The sequence below is a fragment of the Chelonoidis abingdonii genome, chromosome 3 (assembly GCF_003597395.2).
Source record: "Chelonoidis abingdonii isolate Lonesome George chromosome 3, CheloAbing_2.0, whole genome shotgun sequence".
In the NCBI taxonomy this organism is placed as follows: domain Eukaryota; kingdom Metazoa; phylum Chordata; order Testudines; family Testudinidae; genus Chelonoidis; species Chelonoidis abingdonii.
The window spans coordinates 15,930,875-15,941,709 of record NC_133771.1 but is presented as its reverse complement, the minus strand read 5'-3'; the positions used below and the strand labels follow the sequence as shown (position 1 = coordinate 15,941,709).

Sequence of the window (10,835 nt, the reverse complement as noted above, 5' to 3'; positions counted from 1 at the left end):
TTTCTTCTAGGACTAAGAATTCCTGGAGAGACTTGTGTGTGTGTGTGTGTGTGTGTGATTTAAAAGCTTTATAGAATAACCATCATCTTTTCTCCATGCCATTAGGAATGAGGGGAGAATCATATTTCCTTGGAATGCGAGGCTCTGGTCACTATGGCTGTGTTCTGGAGGATGGGGGACTTCTCCTACTCTACTCTCTAGACAGAGACAAGGATATAAAGAGATGTTTTGCAGAGGAAGATTTTCATGAAATAACTGATTTCAATGATCTCCCAAACTCTCTCTTCGCTTGTAATGTCCACCAATCTGTGTTTGAAGGCGAGGACAGCAAGGTATGGTATGACTTTTCCACTTACATGTGAAGTATGGAACGTATTTGTTAACATTTCAATGGTGCTATGCTTGTTTTTACTGATATTGAAACTATTTTTTTTTAAATGGTTGTCATGTATGAGGGAACTGGAGCATAGACTTCAAGAGTCCTTTTTTTTATTTTTGAGGGGGATAGGCAACAACGGTCAGCCCCAATATTTGACTCCTTAAATAAGACTTGCCTGCCAACTATAGTGCATAAAAAGGTTTTGGGTTTTGTTAACGTTGTGCAAATCTCCCCAAACATGTGGGCACACATATCATAGCAACCATCACTGCAGACATTGTGGAGGTGGTGAAGTTAAACACATGAAAAAATGTTTCTCCTGCTCACTGGTAACACATTACTGTGATGTTACTGCCTTTCATGTATTGCTCACACATGTTTTTAAATCTGATCTGAAGTAACTTCTCACCTGGGAAAGTGGAAAAAGGTGGGTTCTTCCCGCACCTCCCCCTTGGTTTCATTTTTGCTGATCTTCAACTGTGCTAGTTACGTGGAAACTTGAAAATATTTATAGTGCTATAATTAGGCTTGAAAAACTGAACTGGAACCCTTTAAAATCCTCTAGAATCCTGATGGCTGAACAGCAGGATTTGTGGTTGGAAAAAGGTTGTGCAGGAAGTGTGGGATTCTTATTTCTTAGGAAACACAGATTGGGGTATTGTTAGAGGGAGGCTGGTTTTAAAACAAAACTGATATAGTTCTATAATTATCTGGGATTAGGCTTGGGTGGCTGTTGCAGGGATGCCCAGCCTGGTAGTTAAGGTTGCTTGGGTGGCTACACATAAACTGCTTTCGAGCCCCCCCGCCACCCGGATGGAGAATCTCGGACAAGCTGAGTCAAGTGAACATGGGTTTTCATTGGAATTTTCTGAAGGCCAGGAGTAAAGTTTATTTAGGATAGAGAACGGGGAGCATGTGTGGCAGGGGGAAGGTATGGCTTTAGGCTGAAGGGTTCCCAGGCCAGAGCACCAACAAGTTAGCTGGAAGCCTGTAACCCTTTGTGCTTTTAAAGGCACTGGCCAGTGTTCTTGGTTGAGGTTCTGCAAGTTGAATTACCATGTGTACAGCTTTACTCATTTGTTTGGGGTGTTATGGTGGGTTTTTCCCCCCATCTTTCTTCAAGGTGAAGATATCTTATGTACCCACTGTAAATAACATGGATTAGGAGGGAATATTCTGAACCTCGGCATCATAAAGAAAATGATCTGCTGTGGGGTCCCAAACTCTGCTTACTGATGGCAGCCAGCTTGGTATGAAGGTTATTATGCTTATAAAAAGATCTTGTGTGCTTTTTATAGGGAGGAAAAAGACAACACGCCACATTTATTGAGAAAAGAGCAGTTAGCATATGCTTCTCAGTTTTCTCTCTCACTTCCACACACACACCATGCACACAGTCCTGCCAGTCGATGTTTATAGTTACCAGTCCAGAGTCTGGAACAATCTAGTGGCCAGCCCAGGGGCGGCAAGCTGCGTGGGCCGCTCTGCCGGTAGCTGCTAGGGCAGCCGGCAGGGTGCCTTCAGTGGCTTGCCTGTGGAGGGTCCACTGGCCCCGCGGCTTCGGCGGACCTCCTGCGGGACCAGTGGACCCTCTATGCTTGGGGCGGCAAAATGTCTAGAGCTGCCCCTGGGCCAGCCAGATTGGTCGCAGAGGGGAGCTGGGCTCTCAGTTGCGATCCGATGCTCCTGGAGTGTGGCAAGATGAACCCAAAGTTCCATGGCAAAGCACCCTGTTCTTATAGTCCTTTTTTCTCCATTGAAGTCTGTGGATTTTGCTGTGTCATTTATGAGTGGTTACTCCTTAATTTGTGTCATCTTTTGATGATAATACTCCAAAGCACCTCCAAGAGGATCATCCTGTCCTGGTTTCGATTTAATCAATTATCTTGTCTTTTAGGGGTGCCAGCCTCCACCACAGGTTCGTCAGTCTCCCTTTCCTTAATTTATGGATGCGCATTGATGGTTCTCTGGTGTCCTTAATTGTCTTCACTCTTCCTTCCTTGACCGTCTGTCTTTAACAATGGCCTTCACACCTTACCTTTTCCTGATGTATACGCTCCTCATTCACACAAACAATCTTTTACAGAGACCTTTAAAAGTATACAAACACTGCTGTTTGTATGTTGAACAAAAAAGACATTGTAAATTACACCTTACTAAATCTTGTGACCAAAACAGTTCACACTGGGGCCTGGGTCTTCAACATGCCTCTAATTTCATTAACATAGACACAAGACGAGATCCTGTCTCTTATTTACTATACATTTCTTTGTTTTAAGGTTTATTTAAGTAAAGGGCCTAATTTGGTAATGCATATAGGAAACAAGACCCCACAGTAAACATTATAACTTATTCTAAAACAGAAGGTAACCGTAATTAGCCATAAGGACTGTTCTAGTCTGTTCCTGCCTTAACATTAGTACAGACACTAGCAGTCTGTCAGATGTGTTTCTACCAGTGTCCCAAAGAGTCATTCCTTTTTGCTATTCAAAAGGGTGGCTGACAGGATGATCAATTCCTACATTAATACATTTAATATGTACTACATTATTATAATGGTCAATCATTCTAACCTCTAATACAAATATCAAATCCTGCTCCTATAGGGTGATCAGCAAACTTCTACAGACTCTGAATAGTAACCTTAGAGAATTGTGCAATCATAGGTCCCAATATAGAGGTAGCTGCACCACCAGCTACCCCACCATGCTCTGAGAGATGTTGCTATTTGGTTTGCCACTGCTTATTGAATATTTGCAGCTGATCAGCATTATTAGGGTGTTTCCCTATCTATTGCCTTGAGATGCAGATGATGGGAGTTGGTTGCTCTTTGATTTAGGAATGAAAATCCCATTGTGGGATTTTTGGCTCCTGATCTCCTAAATTCCTTTTGAAAATGAAATGAAATGCTAAGAGCTGCAATGCCACTTAAATACCTTAGGAAATCTGGGCCTTGATTTCAGTGGGAGTTAAGGGCATACAGTATGTTGCAGGATTGTTATGTTAGTTTACCTGGGTCTGGCAGTGTAAAAGGGTGTTCAGGTGGAAGCAAATGTGGATCTTTTGGTTAGAATCTCTTCAGAAAGATGAATTTCTCTAACCATGAGTAAAATCTCATGAAAGTTTCCTTTACACATACCGTACACTGAGCTGCTCTATTTGAAGCTGGCTTATTCCAGTGTTTAGCTGGTGGCATAGTTAGCAAAGGAACAGGTGGTCACATAACTGAGTAAGGGACAGCAATCTCTGAAGATGTGCAAGAGTAATGAGTGTGTCTTAAGGATAGTGACTCAACTTTGGAGGTAGATGCTCTGATGCCGTGTCCACATTAGTGAGGTGGAGTGTGCATCCATAGATAACAATAGATTATTAAGGAGCTCTGCTTACAGGTATGTAGTGACTCCCTTTATTTCAGTCTGTATGTTGGAAGCTGTATCGTAATTCTGTCTAGTCGAAGTAACAGAAATGTGCACCAAGGGACCTGATTTCTGTAGAACAAATACTTGTGTTCCCAGCTGATTTGGTTTCATAATCCTTTCTATTATTAACTACTACTGTAGGATAAGAACACATGATTTTAATATAAAATCTTGTATGTTTACTAGGCTAAGATAACTGTTGGTTGATTTTGGTATTTTAATAAGTGCCACTAATGGACTCCTATCCTGCAATATCGCTTTTTAAATCCAGTTTATAGCAATGGCACGATGGCTTGTTATGAAAACCATATTGATGTAACTTATACCTACAGTATATGCATTAACTTTTACGTGTATTACAGACGAAGTAAGAACTCTGGCAGTATGCTTGTGTGTGTTGGCTTTGCTACTCTTTGAAGCACATTTTTTGGGGGTCTGGTGCCAAGGTATTATTCCCACTTTGAACTTTAGCGTCCAAAAAGTGGGGACCTGCATGTACCCTTCTAAACTTAATTCCTAGCTTAGATCTGATAGCGCTGCCACCAACGAGAAATTCCAGTGTCTGGTACACTCTCTCTGTCCCCCAAACCCCTTGGGCCTTAAAACAAAGAGAAATGAACCTTTCCCCCTCCCTGGGTTACCCTGAGAGATACACTGATCCAAACTCCTTGGATCCTAAAACAGAGAGGAATTAACCTTCCCCCGCTTTCCCCCCACCAGTCTCTGGTGAGTTCAGACCCAATTCCCTTGGGTCTTAAACAAGAAAAAAATATCAATCAGGTTCTTAAAGAAAAATTTTCTTTCTTTAATTAAAAGCTATCTCTGTAAATCAAGATGGAAATGTTTACAGGTTCTCAGCTTATAGACTTGGGGGACTCCCTCCCCCCTAGCTAAGATACAAGTTACAGCAAGCAGAGGTAAAATATCCTTCAAGCAAAATACACATTTGCAAGTTAAGAAAACAAACATAAGCCTAATCTGCCTTTTCTAGCTAGTACTTACTGTTTTGAATATGAAGACTGTTTCAGAAGATTGGAGAACCTGGTTGCGCATCTGGCCCCTCTTAGCCCCAAGAGCGAACAAAGAACAAAACAAACAGCACAAACAAAGACATCCCTCCACTGAGATTTGAAGTATCTTTGTTCCCTGATTGGTCCTCTGGTCAGGTGTCAGCCAGGTTTACTGAGCTTCTTAGCGTTTTACAATAAGGGACATTAACCCTTAACTAACTGTTTGACACTGGTACAGATGGGTTTTACAAAAGATAAAGCCAGAGGAGGTTGCTAGTGTAAATTACTGTTTTGATCTGGTGGGTTGGCTTGAATCCTAAATTTAAATCTAAGTTCTAGGTCACATGGCTGTCATAACAGATAGTTAAGGGTTAATGTCTCTTTTCCTGTAAAGGGTTAAGAAGCTTAGTAAACCTGGCTGACACCTGACCAGAGGACCAATAGGGGACAAGATACTTTCAAATCTAGTGGAGGGAAGTCTTTTGTTTGTGCTTTTGTTGTTGTTGTTCGCTCTCGGGACTGAGAGGGACGGGACATTGATCCAGGCTCTCCAAATCTTTCTGAATCAGTCTCTCATGTTTCAAACTTGTATGTAATTAGCCAGGCAAGGCGTGTTAGTCTTATGTTTGTTTTCTAAACTTGTAAATGTTTCTTTTTGCTGGGAGGATTTTTACCTCTGTTTGCTGTAACTTTGAATCTAAGGCTAGAGGGGGTTTCCTCTGTTCTGTATGAATCTGAGTACCCTGTAAAGTGTTTTCCATCCTGATTTTACAGAGATGATTTTTTACCTTTTCTTTCTTTAAAAGCTTTCTATTTTAAGAACCTAATTGATTTTTTCCTTGTTTTAAGATCCAAGGGGTTTGGATCTGTGTTCCCCAGGGAATTGGTGAAGTCCCTCAAGGCAGCCCAGGGAGGGGAAAGTTTTGGGGGGGACAGGTAGTGCCCCAGACACTGAAATTTCTGGGTGGTGGCAGTGTTACCAGATCTAAGCTAATAATTAAGCTTAGAAATGTTCATGGAGGTCCCCACATTTGTACTTAAGTTCAAAGTGGGGGGAAAAAACCTTGACAATGGCATATAACAATTTTAGCCTATCAGGGTCACATTGACAATTTTTAAAAAACTTCATTTTCTGCAACTGATGTGTTTATCCTGGAACTGAACGCACTTGAGACGAACTATACTTACAAGCACATGGTAGTTTGGCAGATTCTGTGTTTAAAATAAAACAAGCCAAGTAGAAGGATTAATGTGTTTTCCTTTTGTCTGGGATCTCTTTCCTGCAACCTGTCACGTGGTGGTTGTGGGTGTTTAAATTTGAAAAGAATTTCATATGTAAATTGTAGCAAATACCTTTTCCCTACCTCAAAATTAAACTTAATAATTTCTCTCTCTTGCTTTCTCATATCTACCCCCTTAGAACCGTATGAAATCTTTCCTTTCTGGGCTGGGTCAAATCAGAGGGAAATCCCTTTTGGTTTAATTAAATGCAACCTAAATTTCTGGGCTATATCCTCCTGAGGACTACAGACAAATGCTGCTGGCTGGGAGAAGGATGGCTAAAGATGAAGCCGTGGTGGAGTCATTGGACTTGATCTCAATATCTGGTTTCATAGCAATATCTTTTTTCTGAATGCAGAATCCCCAGTACTTCTCCTGCTCTTGGTCCTCTTCATATTATGAGGAAACCTTGTGGATGCCAGATTAGAAAAGATCTTTCTGATCTGGAGGATCCACTTAGAGAAGTGACTGCTTGCTTAGTGGTGGCAGAGGAGAGGAAGATCGAGGCTATAAGTGAACAAAGCTCTCCTCTATGAATGGTTGCACCAAAGGAACTGAGAAGCCTTTGGCTCAAAACTAATTCCTTAGCCCAGAAAATAGACAGTTCAGAAAGCAAAGAAATCTTCATACTGAGCAAAAAACATTCTGAGGACCACTTCCTGGTGAACAGATAGGTGGAAAAGAAGAGCACGCAACATGCACGTTCTGAGAATTTCCATGGACAACGCTGTACCTGTAGATGTGCCTGGGTTAATGTCATGGTTTTTTCATATGAAATATGGACTAGTTAGTGCTCAGTTTGCAATCTGATTAGAAAAGACAGTTTTTTGGAGGAGGAACAAAAGCATAGAGATGAAGTGAGTTGTACAAGGTCACCCAGCAGATCAATTGCAAAGCTAAGAACAGAAGCTAGGTCTTCTGACTCCCAGTCTATGCCCTACCCACTCGCCCTTCTTATTATTAGATTACAAGCTCTTTGTAGCAGAGACTGTATTTTATTCTGTGATTCTGTGCAGTGACCAACACAAAGAAATCTTGATTTTTGGTAGGGGCATAGGGCATTTTGCTACTGCAAAATGAATTAAAACCCTGGGAAACGGCACATGACCCAAGTAATTGGTTTAAGTCACTACTCACTTGTGAGAAACTGATGGGATTACTTGTGAGTAAGATTTGGCAGAAGTGGGCCTGTTAATTTTGGCTTCTAGAGTAGCTAAATGAGAGGATCTGCTTCTTTCCTGTCCCTGATAAGGAAGCTGTGTTGTGAAGCCAAAGGGCATGACTCTGATAACAGTTTAAGGATGTGTGTGTATTGCTTTTAACTTAGCTAATTGCTCTGTGTAACCATAGATTTTTCCACTCCGTGATCTTTCTATTTAGTACAACAGCATTTCTCTGTACGGTGTGTATTAGTGTTTTCCTTGTAAACCCCTCCTTCGGGGGAGTTCTGTAACTTGATTCTACAATTTCATTCAGGCTGGGATTGGTAAATATACTGCAACTGAAGCACATTTATTTTCTTTTGTTAAGATGCTTCAGAGTTGTAGTTTAAGTATCAGTACATTCTAAAGATTGTTAAATACCAACCTCAGAGGTGCCTTAAAAATGTAAGATGGGCAGAGAAGGGAAAGACACGTCTCTTTGGTCAAGTCAATGAAAGACTATACAGCTACTTCTTCTCTCACTTACTTCTGTGTAAATCAAGAGTAATGCTTCCAAAAGAGATGGAGTTACTGATGGAAAAACTAGTGTGAGAAGAGGATCAGGTCCTGTAGGTTTAGGTCTTTATGGTGTAGCTGGCTGCAACACTATAGCTAAGGTCACATTACAATTTTGCCTTTTCCAGTAATAGTAGCGAGAGAGAAGAGCATATTCATCCCAGAATCAGTGCTGAGATCCATGTAGGAACTAACAGGAGGTGATTTGTAGCCTCCTCATCTTGGTGATTCTGGTGTGTGATTGCAGAGTATGTTCTAGGGAGGTAATTAACAATTTAAATTTAAAATAAATCTCCAGAATTGTAATGTGTGGAGGGTTGGGGTAGAGAGAAGGGTGCAGCTGAATTGATGAAGCAGGATTAATAGCTTTCAGTGGAATGGCTCTAGTGGGAGTGCAGTACAGGGAATAGCTAGTGATTTCATGTTACTTTTCCAGTTTAAGATTCTTCAGCTTTACTAATACGTTGGGCATGATCCTGCTTTCGTTAAAGACAATGGCAGCTTGTTGCTGACTTCTATAGCAGCAGGATTGGGGTCATTTATCGTCACAGCCTTCAAGAGAATATAGGCTATTTTATGTAGTCTGAGTGTCTCAATCTATAGAACTGGCTCTAAGATCATGCTTTAAGCAAACTCTGTAGCCTGGGCTACATTCACATCAAAGATTTAAACATATGCTTTTATGCACTGTAAGTAAGTCCTATTGACTTCAATGGTGGGTAAAGTTAAGCTTGTGCTTGATTAGTAATAAATATTATCTTTTTTCCTTGTGTACCTGAATTAATTTTGTTAGCAAAATAAATCTCTGCAGCTATTGGCAATACATAAGGTGTATTGCAACTCAATGAACTTCTACATTGCCTCTGTTTTGTATAATAATCATAACGTTCATTCTGTAACTGAAGAGGCAGTTGTTTTACTTTTCAGATGAAGATCATGCAGAAATGAATTGAGGTTCACTTTGGTGGAGCTCCTTTCTAAGCAAGGAAGGAGGCATCATGAATGGAATGTGTCCTCACTTCCATGTTCCAAATGGCTGGTTCAGGAGGCATGTGCTGGGATGCAGATCTCTTTGCAAACAAAATCTGCACTTTTTTTACTTCATTTTTAAAACAGTCTGTGAAAACCCAGAACCTCTCTGGCCATATGACATCACTGGAGCCTCTAGGTGTTGAGTCATCATTATTTTTAGGAAGTAGCACACTTGTTTTGTTCTAATAATAGTATTCAGGCCTGGACTCTGTGGAAAGTCACCCCAGCAAAAATGAAGTCACCGCTCCAAGGCCGGAATGGAATGCAGGCTCCATTCCTGACTTCCTGGTATACTTATTGTTGCTTTATTTTACTTTCATTTTTTCTGCCTTTTAAGGTTGTCTGTTTGTTGGTGTGATAACGCTATCTGAAACTGCCACTTGAAATGGCGGGATGTTCTGTGCTGTGGGGTTTTTACCTAGTCTGTATATAGCAGAACATAACACGGTATGAATGTGTTCATCCATCACTTGATTAAAAAAAAACAAAACCTTCTCCACAGGATATGTACTATATAGGCAGCTATCTATACAGAGCCTGCACAAAGGGATAATGGTGACACAGAATGGGGTCCTTTACTATGTTATGGCTCACAGCTTCATTATGAAATCTTAGGCTAGCGTCATCCCACCTTCTTCTCCATCTAGGCAAGAGTCTATAGACAACAGTGTACTACCATCCGCTGTTATTTAGACCACAGTAGCACTTAGTAAACACAGAAGACATTTCTTGTTCTGAAATTCATACAGTCCAACAAGAACCTTTATTTCCCATGGCTTTGCTATCTCACCATCTCCAAAGACTCAAATCCTTTTACCTGCAATCTATGCCAATGCAATATTTGAAGCACACAGCGGGAGAGTGGTCACAATTTTATTCAGCTCTCAGGAATTTTTACCCTCTAGGAGCCTGAGTCTCACTTGCAGGTGAGATTTTTAGTTCTTGGATCCTCTCATTCCTTCATTTCTATGGATGTCTGCCTTGTGCTTCACAAGTGTCCCATCGGGCCCTGTTTATCATCGTGCTAGTCCTTGCTAAAGAATCAGCTCAGTACCTCACTTTTGGAATTAGGGAATCAGTTAGGATGGGTCCTTGGGTCAGAAGCCTGCAAGACCGTTGTGTCCTTGTTTTCTGCAACAGCAGGGCAGCAGTCGTGCACATGCAGGAGCTTGCCATTTATTTGAACCCAGACATACCATAGTTCTAGGACTATGAAACTCGGGCTGGTACCACTCTCCCCAGTGTGTACAACTGTCTCGACAGCACTACAGCATGTGAGTTTTGGGGCTTCCCTGGAGTGCCACTACATGCTTCACCCTAGAATGGAGCCAACAATAGGGGGCAGAGAGAGGTTGGAAAGGTCACTATGAGTATGTTAGTGGTGGAAAGATGCCAAACCACAAAAATACTCCATTTCTGGTTGAGAGAGAGATGCATGTTTTGGTGTCATCATATTTTTGTAGACCCAGTCTTCCCCTTCACAATTCTAATGCATATGCCCAAGGAGGATGTTAAATATGATGTAGGAAATCTCACTGAGAAGTTCCTGACTTTACATTTTCTCCATTAACAAAGCCATTTGCAGAGGGTATTAACAGTGGATCAGGTCACTGGTCCCAAGAGAACTAGGTTTTTATACACACAGAACCTGACCCTGCTTTTATCTGCATCAACTCTAAAATTCCCAGTGAATTCAAGTATCTCGTTGCAACCGGCATCCTATTTGCTAGATGGCCCAGAGCCTGCTCTCTGTGTCCTGTCGTTCCTGTTCATAGCCAGGACCATCCAGAAAATGAGATGGGAGAAGGCCACACTAATTCTACTCTCACTTTCTGGCCAAGTCAACCAACCAGCTGTCATAAACAGATAGCTAAGGGTTAATGTCTCTTTCACCTGGAAAGGGTTAACAAACAAAACCTGACCAGAGGACCAATCAGGAAACAAGATGCTTTCAAATCTCAAGGGAGGGAAGCCTTTGTTTGTGGTTTTTGGGTTT

General features: G+C 41.4%; 1 protein-coding gene across 1 annotated transcript in view; it reads left to right on the top strand.

The window, feature by feature from the left end:
• The first annotated feature begins 104 nt into the window (after window positions 1-104).
• Window positions 105-10,835, top strand: part of RCAN2 (regulator of calcineurin 2) — a 199,247-nt gene continuing 188,516 nt past the window's right edge. Inside the window, exon 1 of the mRNA XM_075063623.1 lies at window positions 105-332. Coding sequence (XP_074919724.1) covers window positions 108-332 — 225 coding nt within the window. The 5' untranslated portion in view covers window positions 105-107. The remainder of the gene's footprint in view (window positions 333-10,835) is intronic.